Source organism: Chanos chanos, chromosome 3 (genome assembly GCF_902362185.1).
Source record: "Chanos chanos chromosome 3, fChaCha1.1, whole genome shotgun sequence".
Taxonomy (NCBI): Eukaryota; Metazoa; Chordata; class Actinopteri; order Gonorynchiformes; family Chanidae; genus Chanos; species Chanos chanos.
This window is the reverse complement of record NC_044497.1, coordinates 43154536-43173272: the sequence shown is the minus strand read 5'-3', so window position 1 is coordinate 43173272 and position 18737 is coordinate 43154536. Positions and strand designations below refer to the sequence as shown.

General features: G+C 41.4%; 2 protein-coding genes across 3 annotated transcripts in view; one reads left to right on the top strand and one right to left on the bottom strand.

Moving 5' to 3' along the window:
* The window catches only part of arl15b (ADP-ribosylation factor-like 15b), a 29583-nt gene extending 16262 nt beyond the window's left edge, over window positions 1–13321 (bottom strand). Inside the window, exons 1-3 of one of the 2 annotated variants that reach the window (XM_030768424.1) lie at window positions 12983–13321; window positions 1492–1636; window positions 1220–1279 (exon numbers count right to left, since the gene is read on the bottom strand). In XM_030768424.1, coding sequence (XP_030624284.1) covers window positions 1220–1279; window positions 1492–1636; window positions 12983–13087 — 310 coding nt within the window. In that variant the 5' untranslated portion in view covers window positions 13088–13321. Of the gene's footprint in view, window positions 1–1219; window positions 1280–1491; window positions 1637–9524; window positions 9579–12982 lie in introns of those variants that run through there. The other variant, XM_030768425.1, reaches the window with a different exon arrangement.
* A 1763-nt stretch (window positions 13322–15084) lies between these two features.
* snx18b (sorting nexin 18b) lies at window positions 15085–17715 on the top strand. The gene is made up of 2 exons (XM_030768423.1): window positions 15085–16561; window positions 17489–17715. Exons 1-2 carry the CDS (start codon window positions 15085–15087, stop codon window positions 17713–17715), a joined length of 1704 nt encoding a protein of 567 aa, XP_030624283.1.
* Window positions 17716–18737: the final 1022 nt, after the last annotated feature.

The window sequence follows — 18737 nt, the reverse complement described above, 5'->3', positions numbered from 1 at the left end:
TTTTCCACCGAAATCATTACATCATGGCAATGGCCCAAGGAAACAGCAAGCACGCGCTAAGTGTTTTCAGATGGCTGCCGTGGCGATGGTAAATCGTGTGTGTGTGTGTGTGTGTGTGTTTGTAGGGGGTGGGGGCGGCGTTCAGCCGCCCTCAATCATACAGGGTGTCATCATCAGTGCGGTGATGGGAAATGCACGCAGACGGCTTGTCGCTTTGAACATCCCCCCGATTTCCCGACATCACTCACCCCAACCCAAAACATCACCCTAGACAACCAGACCAACCAATAACACAGAAAATAATAAACCCCGCTGTAACCTAGCGGAAATGACCGGAGTTTGAGCATGTCAGCCCGGCTCACGGGCTCGATCAGTAAACCGTGACACGATCCCTCCACAACAGGTTCAAGGTTACTGTTCCGGTCGTAACCTGACACTGGTGTTTTTGGGCTAAAAAAGAGGTCACTCAACAGGCCTCTGACACGATGCTGAACTCATCAGTGATCTCCAAAAAAAACGGACAGTTTCGAAACAACGAAGATAAGAGGAAAATAGTTATAATGGTGTTGTTTTTCAGAATGATTTTCAAGGCAGTATGAGCAGTAATTACTTCTGCTAGCACTTTTCTCATCAAATGCAAAGCTATACCTCTTTTTGAAACTCACACATACACACACACAATCTCTTCCTGTTGGGGGGCCCAGGTACAGGGCTAACCCAGACAGTGAGGAGATTCTGCACTGGATTTCACCTCCACAAACTGCAGTTAAGAGAGGAACACAAGCTCCCTTGTCAAAACAGGCCAGGCCAGAGCCCAGGTCTTTTCAGTCAAATGAAAATGCTAACCAGTGTGTGCCGAGTGTGTCAGTGACATCTGAGACCATGTATAAGCCACTTCCTTTGTAGGAGGTACCTCCTCAGTTAGACCAAAGCGAGACGGAGATTATGACTCGTCATCGCCAATCCATCTGTGTCATTTCAGGTCAAAAAACAATTTAATGACTTGGCAAATAACATTTCCCTGGCAAATAACTATTATTTACTAAATCTTGTGTGGGCTGGAAAGATCCCTGCAGGCACAATGGGCTTTGTGCGGATTATGACAGACCAAATGTTAATTGTGAAATGCGCTGTAAACTATCACTGAAGTATGCTTGTGTGGAACACTGTGGGATACATATCAAACCAACTTTTGTAAACAAAAATGGAACTTATTTACCTCCAAGTTCTTTCACATTTAATATGGCATTCGGGAATGGCACAGCTTTGATGCTAAAACCTAGAAAATGAACACAAGAAGGATTACTTAATATGGAAGCCAGACAGATATGAATGCATTTGGTCTTGTTTGGCTCTTGGTGTGTGTGTGTGTGTGTGTGTGTGTGTGTGTGTGTGTGTGTGTGTGTGTGTGTGTGTGTGCATGTGTGTGAGTGCGTGTGTGCGAGTGTGTGAATGTCGTGCCTCTTGCGGTGCTTTGGGACAGAGTCTGACCTGTTGTGGGGACAATGTTGTCTGTGGCTTCACTGCAGAGTCTGGACAGCAGACTGGTCTTCCCAGAGCCTGTCAGACCAATACAAACGACGTCATACTCCGGTCTGGGTGGGGGAGGTCCTTTACAGCACAGCGTCCTAAAACACTGAGAGAAAGAGAGTGAGAGAGAGGGAGAGAGATTAGTTGATCCATGCCAGTGAGGAAGGATAGTCAAATAGAAGAGCTTTATAGTATGAGACTCTGCACTAATATTCGACAATGAATGTGTTTCGGTGACTGAGCCTAAAAGTGTGTGTGAGTGTGAATGTAAGCATGAGTGTGTGAGCATGCATGCGCATGACACTCCAGAAACAAAAAAAAAATCACTGGGCTTAGACATATCACATCTGTTAACACCATCTGGTTCAGCAAAAGTTACTGCAAGAGAGAGAGAGAGAGAGAGAGCCAGAGAGAAAAAAAAACTCACTGCTGCACCATGCCTCCATTGAAATCATCTGGCCACTGTAATTGGAATGTTCTGGAGAAGAAACCCCACAATATTTTCCCCTAATAATCCAAATAATGTTTTCTGTCAGCAGTGCTGATTTTTGGGTGATGTCATGGCATTGACTGACATTGACGGTAAACATGTGAACCCTCTTGCAACAAAGCAAAGCAGACCTCAAGAACCCACGACAGTATGAAAACATCAGTCTCTACATTGAAACACATCACAGATGAAAAGATGGCATGACCTTGCATATAGACAAGGAAGATCAAAGCTGACGGGGCCCCCTATTGAAGTCCCTCAACATGCAGTATGTATATGTGTGTGTGTGTGTGTGTGTGTGTGTATTTGTATGGAAGAGTGGGGGGATGTGCAGCATTGGCTTGAAGTGGGTTGGAATGGTTAATGTAGATTTATCATGGTTGGGCCTCTTTCCAGTAAAACCAGATCTTTCTGTCCGTGCATATAAGTAATAACTCAAGTGTCTGTGCGAGAATGCCTGCTGCCCCATGTGAAGGCCCTTATCTCTCTGCCTGTGTGTGTGTGTGAGGCTGACTCTACAGAGAGGCGCCCTTATAGACTGGAAAGACTCTTTTGTCTTTACTGAATACAGCGCTTGCAGTGCTCCCCTCTCTAATCACACTGAAGTGAGGGCAAAAGGGGGGGGGGGGGGGGGGCACTGGGCCCAGACCGTGGAGAGACCATTAAGCAAAAATGTCACCCAGCCAGGCCTTCATGAGAGAGATGACCATGGCTGGATGACCATGCTGTGAGGGAGTTTGCCATCTTTCCCAGTCAGGCCTGAGAGAGAGAGAGAGAGAGAGAGAGAGAGAGGGAAAGGACAGGAGACCCTTTCATCATTCCCTGCCAGCCTGAGTATCGGTGCTCCACGCATGGCCCCTCATGTGACGGTCATGCCTGTGAAGAAGGGACAGCGTCTCTAACACATACTCTGGACAACAGAGGCAGAGCTGTGACAAACCCAGTCTGATTTGCTCTGCTCTAACATTACAGGCATAACTGTATGAGGGGACTGTCACCATAGAGTTAAAGATGAACTCTAAAGTGGTGTTAAATACCAGATTAAGCACGCAAAGAGATGGAGGAGGACATAAATTGGGAAAGGCTGCCCCCTAGTGGAAATACTGATACATTGAAACTATAGCACCACAAACCCGTGGAGTACTGAAGAACATTGGTGGAAATGAGGTTATTTTAGATCACACTGTCTGATACATATTTAACATCAGCAACTTGATAATTTTAGTAATAATACAATCATTTTTGTAAGTTTTCTTTACACCTCTGGTGTTTACGGGATTTATTTCTGTTTGCATATTTGCTGTCTGCCAATGTGACAAATATTGAGATGCTACACGTGTCATAGAATCAAAAGACGTTTCTTTAAAAGATTTTTGTTATACCTGTTGAAAAAAAACCCCCACCCTTCCTGCACCTGAAATGAATGGTTACATTCAATGAAGCAAAACACATAAAAGGCATAACCCCACTGTCATTGTCATAACTGTGTTATAATGTCATAATCAAACTTAATAAACATTTATACTGTACGTCCTCGCCAAAGCACACCACATCATTTAGATTTATTTCTCACTTAAGCATTAAATTCAGAGACAGATTAGAGTTGTGTCGAGTGTGATATTTTCTAAACACTTGAATTGATTCTTCATTTGAAGATGTAAACATATAAATAAAATTTCAGAGTGGTAAGAAAAGAAGATATGAACAGGAAAGATGTTATGAGAGCTTGGGGACTTCTTGCTGTTGCGGTCTCCTTTCGCTCAGCTGCCAATATCTGAGCTGTTACATATCTGCACTGGTCAGCTCTGTCTCCAGTGTGTTACGCTGACCCTCGAAACAATCACAAGTTGTCGAATCAGCACTAGATGGCAGCAGAAAAGCTTTTTTTTTTTTGATTGGCTTTATTGGCTTTCTGTGGTGGTCTGTGGGCGTACTGTAGACATTAAGATGAGACACACATTCAGTATAGGTCACGGAACGAAAGAAAGAGATCAAATAAATAAGTGTGCTGAATAAAAATGGAGGGGGGGGGGGGGGGGATAAGAGAGATCAATTCTTAATAAGTGAACCAACAGGTTGGACCTGTGAAACCAGTATTGATGAGGTTGTTCTCTGAGGTTCACAATAGCCTGAGGCCATCATCAAACATCAAGATGGACTACATCTCATATTAGCACACACACACACACACTGCTGAGAAACAAATGCACATTCTCAGTCACAAACGCAGTTATTCTATATAGGGATAGGAGAAATGGTAGGGCAGAGAGAGAGAAAGAGAGAGAGAGAGAGAGAGAGAGAGAGAGAGAGAGAGCAGGAAAGAGGTAGTCCTATCTATAGAGGGAGAGAGAAAGAGCGGAATGGCCTACTCTGTAAATATCCTCTCCTGAAAAGAGAAGGAAATCCATGTTTGTCAGGTTGCTTCCATGTCGCAATATGGGAAACTACACCTTTATACAGGAAACAGTTGATCCCAATGCTGATAGAAAAGAAAAGACTGAGTCATGAACCAATCATTTTAACTAAATGATCCGATCACCAAATGACCTGATCACCAAATGATCTGCTATCACAAATGTATAAATACACTAAGTCAGAGGATTTGATGAATAAAGGATCACAAGTCAAGATTCATGTTAGATGAAAATATTCTATTCATCACATATATATGAAATGCAGACTAAAGAGGACAGTTCCAAAACCAACTGGTTTCAAGCATTGTTCAAAATGGCCCTTTACTTTCCTTCACCAATCCTTTTGTACTTGAGCTCAGTATTCTTCAGAATACATTACAAATGCCAAACAGGCTACTTTTCTTCATTCACTGTTCAATACTGACATTTGGGTATAAAAAAAAACAAAGCAAAAGCTTCATTTTCCTCAGCGACAGGTGTTCCAGACACACTCCCACTCCCACACAAAAGTGGAAGTGTTTCGAAGTGGGTGTTACGCAACAAGCAGGCCTAATCTTTACACAGGTACTGCAGATGGCTGAGCAGATACAGCTAGGGCAAATCAGAGCCAGAGGCTCCACACAGTTCAAAGAGCAAACAAGTTAAATCCTGCTGCCAGACTGAGCGTGGCTCCCAGCATGGGCACGACGGCCTGGGCCCTGTTACACAAGCAGGCAGAGAACGCACATCCTCGGTCATTTAAGGGGAAATGCCCACCATTGCGACCGGCCCCCTCCCACCACCCAGTCCTGTTGCCATGGCAATGTCAGGTGAAGGCCGAGCGACCCAGTCTCCAGCTGTACGGGGGCCAACAACAGGAAAAAGGAAGCGTACGACCTGTGATCGATGGCACAGAGAGGCTCCGAGCCAAGCGCTTTGGGAGGAAGGGGTGAGTCCCATCCCAAAGTAAATAAATAAATAGACGAATACAAGTCAACAGTGGACAGCTTCTCACATACGCATGCAAACAGGACAGTAAGTGTAGCAAACCCATAAACTACATGTATATCGTTCACAGAGTTGGATATGCCAACACACACACACACACACACACACACACATAACCGAAACACAACACACAGATCAAACTAACAGATCAGCAACTCCAGAACAGCGACATTTCAAAGAGCTGTGACATAAACCAGACGAGCTGTTCACAGGTTCAATGTTGTAGATGTTTCCTGTAACAGAGGTGCTGCTGTTACATGGTAAAACAATGCATCTCTGAGCTGTGGACGTTTCACCTGGACTGTACAGTATCAGTGAATGATGGGGCCAGAGATTCGCCTCAGTGATAAAAAAGGAGAGTAAAAGTCTCTCTCTCTCTCTCAGTTAATTTTCTACATGGTAAACTAGAAGTGAAAGAAAAGACAAGTGAGTTCAGTCCTTTGAATTTTTTGCTCTTTGGTTGTGTGTTAGTCCACTGGAGAACCTGGGGATTTGGATGGTATTAAAATTTGAGCAGGATAAGAGTGTAGAGCACTGTAAAGCCCTGTTAAGCCGTGGAGGTGTCCTGCTGCTGAGACACAAATGGTGCAGGCCTGGAAATTTCTGCCTCTCTCTCTCACCCCTCTGCCTCTGCATGGACTAAAGGACTGACTAAAAGCCTCTAATCTCCACAGCCTTAACAAAATGCCCCTGATAACAGCGAGACAACTTTCCACCCTTACTGACCACTGAACGGTATCACAGACATGCCAGCTCTGTTTAAAACTGTTATGGGAAGCTTTTTTTTCTTTCTTTCTTTTTTTCTTTCTTTCATCCAGGAACAAGTGACTACCCATTGAGTTCCGTAAAACAAATGAATGAACAGTCTGACTTATGGCCTTGGTCTCCTGCGTGGCTCCACAGCCTAAAGACCCCAGTTTTCTGGGAGCTCATAGAGGAAGTCTCTCTTTGTTTTCCCAATCTGTGCCTATTCCCACCCAGTTCCCACCTTACACAGCCTGTTTTTGAATGGCATCCTGTTTGGGCTTGTGGAACTCCTGTTTCTCAGCAGGCTCTGGGGTGGCTGACTGGGTTTCATGGCAAAGCCCACGGCATAGGATATTCCCCCACTGGAGCGCAGCTCTGTGACCTGACTACGACTTCCTGCCTTATCAAAGCACGGAAGTGAAGCACACAGAGAACAGGCCACATGCTCAGAGGCTCCATTCAAACTAACCTCCGTCTCCTCTGCCATGCGTCTCACCATGGGAGAACCTTAACACGCTGCGACGGGAACACATATGGCCCAATCAAATCCATACCGATGGAAGAAGAAATGCCAGAGCATGGTTAAGAGAGGCATAGGTTTGGCCCTAGGAACACAGGTCAGAAGATCAACAATCATACAGGTGCCGTGTAAACATCCCTGCAGGCAGATCTCAGACCAGGTCTTATGGTGGACTACTTTAGGGCTATGACCAGGCTAAAGCAATACACATTACTCCATCAAACCAGCTCAGTGGCTTACATTTACAGTATGACGGCATAGTCCATATGACGCATTTTAAAGACTCCAATAAAAATATAAAAAATAAAAAAACGCAGACAGCCTCTATCCGCTTATGTGTTTGACCACTTAAATGGTTGCATTAGTCACCTATGCCCTTCAGTCTAACTGCCACCAATGTTTTCTCTATGTACACTGTAAAGATATAGACTCCTAGGAACATGTTTTATGGACGTTCCTTAAACTCCCACATATCACCATGTAACACTAGCTGTACTATATATAGCATTTGAAACACCTTTGAATTCCTCAGAACCCTGGATAATAATTAACTGATTCTGTAGCAGAATTAGATTGCTCTATTTTTTCCATATTGGTATTTTATATACTTGATCCTTTTTGACTTAACACATACCTAGCCAAAGCCTGAGATGACCTGCCTTGTGGTTAACCTCTTTCATGATGCTGCGTAAGCCTGAAAAGGACTGCTTGGTTTAGTGAGGTATGCTAACTTAAGCTTGTTTTGCTATGTAACATTTTACCATTTGAGTTTTGTTTGAACTCGGACTAAAACCGACTTCTAAGACAGGACTTAAATTGGAGGCAGAACTGACATTCAAAATCCCTCCATGCTGGTTTACTGTCTAAACAAATATCTTTGTCCAAACGGTTACACGGGCAACTCTAGCCTGAGGGCAGAAATTCAGGAGCGCTCTCATTGTACTGTAATGCTGGTGACAGTTACATCTCTGAGCCACTTCCATGTTATAACTATGCAGACCTAGATAAGGAAAGCATATTACTGTGACACACACAAGGGGAAGATTCACAGATCTTGGAGGAGTATTTTTGAGAATGGGTGTGGCCAATGCATTTACTTTCCAAGAAATTACATCGGCACCAGCTTTGAAAAACAACTAGCCCCCTCTACCCCGCCCCCCCATTTCAGGGCTCAACTAAGTTAAAACCTGCTTAATAAAGATGAGAACAGTGACCTGACATGCTAAGGAACAGTGACCTAAGAGTATCCATTAGGAGATCAGACTGATAAAAGAGCCATTTTACACACCATTACCACTGAACCCAGAGCTCTGAGGGTCCTAATGACACGCATTAAGCAAAGCCAAGAGCCCTGACCAACCACACGCCATTGCCACAACCACACAAACCGTGACCTCTGACCGCCACGATCTGTATAAATCTCAGTTTTTACTCAGTAGAACTGAGAGAGGAGGACAGTAGGGCAGGCACTGAGTGTTCTAGAAGACACATGTTTGGCGGTGTTGACTCTCTCGGTAGGAGATATGAGGTCAGCTATCTTCAGGTCACCTCCTGACAAAACACAAGGGATGGACATCGCGTCAAACACAATTCAAAACCAGCTATAACGCAACACACAGGCGCTTCCTCCAGGCTGCTATCTTTCCCAGCAAAAAGGTAAACAAGTGACTCAGAACAACAGTATCTGCGAAGAACAAATATTTCATACCCATAGCAAAAAAAAAGGAGATGGGTCTTTCTCTTTCTCTATCTGCTACAGAATGTCTTGCTGGAATAGGCACTTCCTTCTACTGCTTGCCGTGCCCAATCAGAAACTCTCGGCACTGGTGTAATCTGAGAGAACATGCCTAGACGAGCTTGCCCAGTTCTGGAATCCAGACAGCCCGATTGAGAGGCCTGGAGCAGAGGTGACTTGCTGACTACTCCGCTGTCTCTCATGCCCCCCCCCCCTCCACCCCCACCCCAAACACCTACTGAAACTGAGCCGTCTGAGGACATGATTGGATAACCACTTTAACAACGGAGCACAACGTCATATTCACCAAACTTTCATGTCAAACCTTTCTGTGACTTCAGTGTTCAAATCCAGCGGTGAAAGCGGAGACCTGTTGTGCAGCTACCGGGCTGCTACTAACGATTATTTTGTAAGCAGTTAATACGTTGATTTTTTTATTGACTAATAGATTACTCTAAATGATTAATTACATCCAAATAACGCAACTCGACATATTAAAGTTTCAGTTTTATTTTACTTTCTCCCATGAGAACATAAATCTACTAGAGGGATCCGGGAAATAGGACACAGACAATAGCAGCCTCCTGGTAACAAGGCAAAAACATAAACAATATATAAATCAAAGTGCAAAAACACCAAACAGAAAATCAAAAAAATATTAAGGGCTTCTATCCTTCACTACTTAGCATCAATAGCCCAACTCAAAGACGAACCCAAAAATGAGGTTTGTGCTAGACCTCTTGGACCTCAGCGATGCTATGGAGGAATTTCATCACGTCCACATGGATACAAATGTCAACACAAAATGCTCAACAGAGAGTCAAAAATAGTGAAATTCCTACTCTCTTACACACACTCACACACACACACACACACACAGAAAAATCAGTCGGTAAGTAAGAAAATGTGACTTGATTAATCTATCTGTATTGATCAATCGGTTGCAGTGATTAATAAGTTACATGAACTAATCACAGCTGCCCTTTTTGCAGGAAATAAAAAGTTGCTGGTTAACCAATAAAAAATGCATGGAGGACATGAGGAGGAATTTAAACATCAATTTTTGGACAATGTTAGTATGAAACAAAGTTTCCGTCTTACCGTATAAGCACTAATTCTGCAAACGAATACAGTCACATACATGCAACCAGACATCTTTATATGAGTCTTTCAGTGAACCACAGAAAAGGTAATTCCCTAGAAATTTTGTAATCCAGATCAATCCAAGGTACACAGCAGGGCCTCAACTGGTAGGTAGAGACTATAAAGAAAAAGAAAGACATAAGAAATCTGTGCAATGATTAAGACCAGAGGCTGTCAAATTCACAAATCAATTTTTAAGCGTCTAGACTTTGAACAGACAAGGAGAGAGTCATCTTTAGAACATTCTAGACAGACATTTCACACAGAGGGAGAAACTGAACGATTTTACAACTAAAATTCATCTGTATCTTACTACTGTAAAGCTGTCAGTACTATCATGATCACCGTAACATCAAAAGAACAACCACACAAAACCTAAAGCCATGAAATGATACTTGGATCAGATCAAATCACACTTTGTTTACCTCACTCCTTTGCTTGCATATTCTCATATACTCAGCATGAAAATGGACTCTTTGGCTGGTCAACTGTTAAACGCAATTCCAGAAGGCGTGTTGATTCAATTTTGTCACTGGTAATGTTTAAACAATTTAAACCCAAGTTGTCAAAACCAAAGAATACTTGCTCTCAAATTAAATTTAACACATGAGAAAATCTAAAGTAGGTTCTATTTCATTTTTGCTATACGAGAGGCTAAGTGCTTTCATTAAATAAACATTGTAAAAGAGCAAGCCCAAAAATAAGTAAAATAAAAATAGATTAAACAGTAACTATCCCAGGAGACTACAGCATTCCAACAAGTTATAGTTTCTCTTCCTCATGTTACCTATTCTTGTCTGCAGGTTAAGAAAGAAAGAAAGAAAGAAAGAAAGAAAGAAAGAAAGAAAGAAAGAAAGAAAGAAAGAAAAGCACAGTGTGTTTTGATTAAAGCGCAAAAAGAAGAGGTTGCAGACACTACTAAGACAAAGTGGTTTTGAAATACTGAAGACACTTAAACCTAACTAAAGCACCAATTATGGGTTAGTACACATTAGCTCCAGTGTGATGCAGTGATTAATAGGTTAAAAACAGTTTTAAAAAGTTAGTTACAGTAGATATTCAGACTATGTCCTAACATTCAAAACTTTCAATCCTGTAGGCTAAATATGACACTGACTTCCAAAAAAAGTTTATTGTTGTTGTTTTTTTAAGTCATCTCTTGGTCAGAAGTAAAGGTCTTGACCTGGACAGGTGTTGTGAATGTTCAGCTCCTCATGATTCATACATCTATATCTGATATAGACATTGAGTTCATCTCTGAGACATTACATTTTACACAGATATAACTTGTCTTAAATGAGGCCAGGCTTTCTGTACCGAATTATGTGTCCCTTAAAAATAAAAGGCCATATTGCTAAAGTGAGGATACACATAACACTGCAAAGGGGAAAAAAGCAAGTCACACATATGCACTAGTTCTGCACATCTGAACAGAAAACAAGTGTGTACTAAGTCTTTAACACACACTGCAAGCTTTCTTTTTCCATAAATCCAGGACACATACTTCAGGCCTCCAAGAATATTGTGTACTGTTACCACTATGAAACCTCTCTTAAGCTCCTAGCCTACTGTAGGACAGATAAAAGAGTGGTAAGTCATATTCAAACAGTGGCTAAGTCCTTATTTCAGTAGTTTACTGTACAGTACTATACACAGAAAGCACTGGAATCTGTTTGTACTGTTTGCACATTACTTTCATGTTCAGAAACTGGAGGAAGGGCTTGCCCTTTCCCTTGTCATCTGGGTAAACAACTGTTGCTATTTTCTGTAAAATGGACTAAACGCTGCTCCAAAAACATATTTTGTTCCTGCTATGACTTGAAAAAAAAATCCAAGTACCACTGCCTCTCTCTCTCTTCACAACTATCAACTCTTTTTAACAAATAAACCCTAACAGTCCAAATTTCTCGAGGGCTAACACGAAAGGTCAACTGAGGAAACGTCATTAAGTGCAAAGATTCTCGACAGCATGGATATGTTTTTTTTTTTTTCTATTCACTTCCAAAGTACAATGCACTCTTATATTCATCTATATGTGAGAGTCAATAACACTTCCTTTCAAAAGCTCATGACAAAAAAAAAAAAGAAAAACAAACAAACAAAACATGTCAACAGGTATAAGACATACAGAGTTTCCCATGATTGTGAAAGAATCCAAAACTTTTGTTCAAAGTCTTTTATAGTAAAATGGCTGCTTTTTGATTCGTGAATATTTTTAAAGCTGAAGGCAACAATGAGAAAATTGCAAACAAGAATGTTTAAACAGCAGACTTCCACACAGGTAGAACAAAGAAAGCATGTGAGGTAAAGGGAAACTCTAATGCAAGGGGAGCCGGGTCCCTGACAACAAACTGTCCTCGCTGACCCATTGTCAGCCGTGGGATTTGTGGAGTCATGGATATTCACATAATCAAGCATGTTCTGAACACTCCACTCTATGTAGTCGAAGGCCAACATTCAAAGACTTCTTTCCTGTTTCTTAAGGAAGTGATACTATTCTGAGAATACTGAACAACATCCCAAAGGAAACCCTCAGGTGACCTAATAGCACACACTCAAGTTAAGTATAGGGCATAAAAGGAGAGTTTCGCTGGACAAACTTTTTCCACTACTATGCAATTGTTATTGAGAAAAGGCAGGGCATGACTGTCTCAAAGCCTGTTGAGTAATACATAAATGATCCACGATCATACAGAAGTAGAGAAACCCCTATGATGAGAGAATTTCGTTAAAGCTCTTGCGTTATGTGCTCATAGGAACTTGTGAAGAGTTACAGGAACCGTTTGGCGCGATTAAACAATAATTCAAAGAGACTAACGTCGAAGAGCTGAAATAACGTTGCTGTGGCTGCTTTGCAAAAATTACCATTAGTTTTTGAGAAAGAAAATGTTCAATGCTCGGCATAAAACATTCAGTTTAGTTCTCATTGTTACAGAGCTGGTTGGATATATATGTGTTATAACACTTAAGTTCAAGTGAAAACGAAAGGCCACAACATGTTTCATTTACTCCACTGCACAGAAATTAGTGGGACAGTTCCGTAACGCGGTCGCGGCATGACTATTACTGACAAATGTTCAATTATCTAACAATCCTAAATCTATACAGTCTATACAGTGACATAATCTGCCTGTCCACGTATTGTTTATTCCCTACAGAATGGCTTAGGCAGTTATTACCTTGCTCCAAGATTTTGAAAAATTACTTGTCAGATTACTCTAAGTATTCAGTGTTTCTTATGAGCTATACAGGCTAGCTTGCAATTCTTTAATGGTACAAGGCTAGTTTAGCTGACAGTATCATTCGCTGTTAGCTGGATATTATCATCTGGTCAGTGGCGTGTAGTGTATAGTGTATACAAGCTGGGCGTTACGCTAACTGCTTGAGCATGCAAGAAGAAAATGAAAACTCTGTACCAGATAATCCATGTAATGCCTTAATAACTTGTCGTTGTCTTCAAAATGGTGATGTCCACTGTATAAACGACTATCCAAGAAGAAGCTGCTGCAAATTGAATGCATTCAAAAGTCTCAATTGATAGCTTGTCGCTTTGTATTCCCCGCCTCTCTAATGGAAAAATAATGTCAATACAAAAGCTTGCTATATGAATTCCTTCCTCTGATTGTGATATGTCCGGCGCTCGTGAAAATGTTCACTCTTTGTCTTTGCTCGTGTCCAGACCTAATCCTATTGTAAATTCTTTCGCCTGACTCTTTTCCCAGGTTTAGAGTCTTATTTATTTCGCTCTCTGAACACCCGAATTAGCTCGTGGCTACAAGATACAATGTTGCAGGAACACGGCAACGCCGTCCTTGCTTTGCGTAGCGCAAACAAAGATCATGTAGCAGTTAGACACGACGATGTGACGTCTTAAAAGTAACGAGAACTGCTACGCACAAAATTCAGTTTTCTCTGTGAAAACATGCATATGATAATTAAGAAGGTTCATTATGTAGATAGTATTCTACACTATACATAATCCGGGATTATTTAGCCCATTATCAACTAAAATAAAATAACGCAACCTACGTCTTCGGACGACAAAGTGCATATTCTTCTCTCACAACACTCTTTGCGTTGCCATGTGATCTTATCGTAAACTGTGTGATTGCTCAGAGGCGTGTTCAAGATTTTGTAATTTTGTTTTAAATCTTGAACTAAGAGAAACGGCATATTCCTCAAGATAGGTTTTCAGTCACACTGAAAAATACTTTTGGTTGGTTCAAGCAATAAATGAAATATTTCAGTATTTAATAATGTAATCCAGAACAAGCCCCATGGTCGAAAACGTCTAGCGACCAGCAGCACCGTCATCTTTGATATTATCAAAGTGTAACACTGACCTCTATAGGTCTTCTAGTGCAGTACACCAATGTTAAAGCTCACTATTATGTTCTTCCTCGAAAACAGCATAATTTCACGTTATAACGAAATGTAGTTCGAGATCTTAGTTTTCGAACGAGTATTAATTTAAGAAAGATATCAGATATCAAATAAACCAGGAAAGATGGAATGATTGCCCAACTGTTCTCTCTAGATTTTGTAGGCAAATAGAGTCAATTTAAATTTGCACTTTATGAAGTTTAAAAGAAAGTGGGTGTGACCGTAAACAATGAATTTTTGCAAAGATAATTCAACAAGTACTTCTACATTTCCTCTACTCTAGTAACTTGCACTGGGCGCTAGGTCGCAAAGTTTGTCATAATTTCTAAATACAATACAAAATTGTAAGAATTTAGGGTAAAAAAACAAAATGCGCTACTTTTTAGTTATTCTGAGTCCAGAAGTTAGCACTCTGATCACACATGATGAATTAAGGTAAGGTTGTACACCTCTGTAACCTGTCCATCCCTATCAGAATCCAGATATTCCTCTATGCTGTAGGTTGCCTGCAGTCTTTGAGGAGTGACTATGGATCAGTACGTGCATGAATAATTCAAAATCCCTCTAGGCAGACGGAAAACTGTTTGTAGGCTGTTATACGAATATACAGGTATGTTTGAATCAGATATTGAACCTGCGTTGAACAATATAGGCTGGAGAATGAAGTGCAAACCACTTGTCTTGTTGTTAATTCAAAGCTGCAAAAACCTTGACTAGTTATCGTGGGAACATATTTTTATTTCGGGGCATTGGGTCACCTGAATAAATCTGGGATGAATAGTTCCGAAAGGATGACATTTTGAACAGAAGACTTGGGTTGATTCATATTGCCTGGCTGATTGCTCTTATTGGCTCCACCCTCGAATTACTCAGGCAAACTCCGACCTTAGACCGAGCAGTTTACTGCGAGTTCGGAAAAAGAGAGGTGAAAGTCTGAAATTCATTTTCCTTTTCATTTGCTTTTTAGATGGAATCTCATAAGCTACTTGCATGCTGCAGTATTTGTTCTTACAACGCTGGCGAAACATAGTAAATTGAGAGGAATAGACATTTTAAGAAGCTCATAGCTACTGTGTAGAAAACGAACTGTTTCTTCAGTGTTTCAAAACTTGACCTCCTTCTTTTCCAAATAGCTATGGCGCTTAGGGCGAGAGCGTTGTATGACTTCGTCTCCGAAAATCCCGGTGAGATCTCTTTGACAATAAATGAACTTGTAACTTTATTTAGCGAAGATGTTGTAGAGGGATGGTTGGAAGGGACTAATAGTAGGGGTGAAACGGGTCTCTTCCCAGCATCCTACGTGGAAATTCTCCGGAATAGCTCAGACTCTTCTGTGAACTACAGCGGCACATCTGGAGATGGATACTATTCGGCGGTTTATACAACTGGCACCGAGTATTGCCAACAAACAGACAATCTATATGAGGATACATCAAACGAATCGACCCCCACTCATTCCTCAGCATATTCAGGCCAAGTTCAACAGCGGCAAATTTATCAGACCAGTCAAGGCAGTGATGATGACTGGGACGATGACTGGGATGACAATCCGAGTGCCGTGCAAGAACCAGGGATTATGCCTGCAAGGGATGAGGATATACACTCAGCATATTCAGTGGCATCATCAACCACAGCTCGACGTGGTAGTGCACAGCAGTCCAAGGGTTCAGTGTCTGTTGGTAAAAATCTTAATAGATTTTCAACCTTCGTCAAATCGGGAGGGGAGGCATTTCTTTTAGGCGAAGCTTCGGGGTTTGTTAAGGATGGGGACAAGCTTTGTGTCATTATGGGTCAATTTGGTCCAGAGTGGCAAGAGAATCCGTATCCTTTCACGTGCAGCATTGATGACCCCACCAAACAGACGAAGTTTAAAGGCATGAAAAGTTACATGTCTTACAAGCTAACTCCAAGTCATACACAGAATCAGGTCAATCGAAGGTATAAACACTTTGACTGGCTTTACGCTCGGTTGGTAGAAAAGTTCCCCGTTATCTCAGTACCTCACCTCCCTGAGAAGCAAGCTACCGGGCGATTTGAAGAAGATTTCATCTCCAAGCGGAGAAAGGGACTAATATGGTGGATGAATCACATGACAAGCCACCCAGTCTTATCTAGGTGCGATGTTTTTCAACACTTTCTCACTTGCACTGACGAAAAATCATGGAAACAGGGGAAAAGAAGGGCGGAAAAGGATGAACTGGTTGGTGCCAATTTCTTTCTCACTGTAAGTCCACCGGCTGTTCCGCTGGACTTTCAAGAAGTGGAAAACAAGATTGATGTGTTCAAAACATTCACTAAAAAGATGGATGAAAACCTTGTGCAGGTCAATGTAACAATTAATGAATTTGCCAGGAAACAGATCACTGGCTTTAAGAAGGAATACCAGAGAGTAGGACAGTCTTTTCGACTTCTTAGTCAAGCCTTTGAACTTGACCAGCAGACATATTCTGTAAGGTTGAATCACGCGCTTGCGTATACTGGAGACGTTTATGAATCAATAGGAGACTATTTTGCGGAACAGCCCCATCAGGACCTAGGCCCACTGTCCGATCTGTTCGTCATTTACCAAGGACATCTTTCAAATTTTCCAGACATCATCCATGTCCAGAAAGGTAGCGTGTATTACTCATTCATTATAGAAGTTCTGTGTTTTGGACTTGTTGTCTTAAGCCGAAAATATCGAAATTGCCTGTATTTAGATACCGCGATGTACAGCCCTTTATGCTTAAGCAGAAAATGTTTATTTTGCCAATTTTATGCGAGCTTCTAAAATGGAACTGTTCGAGACTAAACTGTTCAGCTGATAAATTACAGTGTTGGCCATATCTGAGACTCGTACACGCACAAATGCACAAATTACAAAGCTACAGATAGGCGACTACACTTTCCTCCAATCTTATTCGAAGGAGAAGCAAAAAGGCCTACTTGTCTTGTGTTTCCAGGGAGATGTTTGGTACGTAAAATGGCATTGAGGCTAAGCTTGTATTAATTCCCACTTCTCTGAAGGTTGTTTGGGAGTTGCAAACACAAGGAGTAGAATTTATACCAGATTTCCTTTTGTGAAATAATTCCAGATTTAGTCTAGTGAAATAATGTTGCCTATTGTTCCAGTCGAAGGACTTTCTTAGGTTATTTCGAAGCTTATATATTCAGTGAATGATGTTTGGTCACCTGTAAATTTCCATGTCCTCGTGTTCACTTTTTATGAATAACTACTTCTTATCATTCATACCCGTGATAGTTTAACAGAGGACACAGTACCACATAGTTTCCCACATTTGTTACTTCAGATTTAGCCTTTCGACTAGCATGCCTCAGCCTGAATACCTACTGGAGGTGTAAGCTGTAAATCAGAGGCGTAAAACACTGCACTCACAAGGATTTTAAATGGATCTATGGAGCTGGGCCTCCCAATCCGCTGTGAGCAAGTGACTGTGAGAGAGGGAGGGAAAGGGAGAAAGAACGATGAAAGGGAACAGTGTAGATGGTGAGGGGTTCCTGAGTCTAATCCATTCATCTTTTTCTCACAATCCCCATAGGAGCCCTGACCAAGGTGAAGGACTGCCAGAGCTCTGTAGATGCTGGCATCAGCCAACGCTGCAACATCATCTCCTGTGCCACCCTTGCAGAGATCCAGCACTTCCATCGTACCCGTGTGCGTGACTTCAAGGCTCAGATGCAACAGTACCTCCAGCAGCAGATTGCATTCTTCCAGAAGATTACAGGCAAACTGGAAGAAGCCTTACACATGTATGACCAGGCCTAGAAGCCCAGTAACGTTGACCTGGTCTGAAATGGTACTCTCTTACGTTCTCAGAACAGAAAGAAAATTGGTTTGAAAAGCATGCAGCAACTTAATATACATGGTTTTGAACAAGGATAGCTCCATAGATTCAGAGTTTTTCTTTGTAAGGTCAGCCGCTGCTCAGATTAGATTAGAAATTCCACCTGCTGTGGTGTGGGATGGATTTCAGTTATTAAATAAGGGCACAAAATGAGTATTTGCATGCCGAAAGACAGTAGGAATCTTAGATGAGTAGGATAAATTATCTTCCTATACAGAGAGTTAAATGGTCTATATGCCATTTGTATAATGGTCATTACTGGTTTCCGTGACATTCAAACTTCAAAAACCTCAAGCCTAAGTGCATTTACATTTTTACCTGCTTTGTAGTTCAGAGTTAGAGTTATGACTGTGAAGTAAAATGTATTGTTCTGATAGACAAATGCTTTTATTGCTTGACTTGCTTTCTGATAATGCTCTTAATCTTTAAACTTTTGTGAGAAGTGCCCTCAGACAAAGTTTCAGATAAGTTGTTCATGGTTTCCCATTGACTCATCTGATTCCTTGAGCATTTTTAATACAGATCTATATTTATAAATGATTAGTGTGTGTTTTTACAAGAATATACACATTCATGTACTCAACCAGCCCCTGGCTTATATTCATTTGTATAGTTTTTAGTGACTACAGATCTCACATTTCATCATTTCTGAACACCCTTATCTTTGCTTAGCCTGCTCTGAAAAAGAGAGGCATGTCTGTTTTAAATCAAGAGCTAATAAAGGAAAAAAACTCTTTGGAAAGAACTGAAGTAGGAAACCCCTGACCTAGAAAATATCCTACTTATCTAGAAGACATTCCAGATAGGCTAGAGATCATCCACCAGCACATAGGTCATTTTACCTCTGCTTTCATTATTCAGATGAGACTCTGACCTGAGATAGCACAGAATCCCTACTTGACACTGTTGAATACATTATCTGCTCTTACAAGAATAACTTCAT

Excerpts from the sequence above, each read along its gene's own strand:
- snx18b (XM_030768423.1), top strand. The coding sequence starts at position 15,085 with ATGGCGCTTAGGGCGAGAGCGTTGTATGACTTCGTCTCCGAAAATCCC. Across the intron at positions 16,562-17,488 it reads CATCATCCATGTCCAGAAAG|GAGCCCTGACCAAGGTGAAG; the intron begins GTAGCGTGTATT and ends CAATCCCCATAG.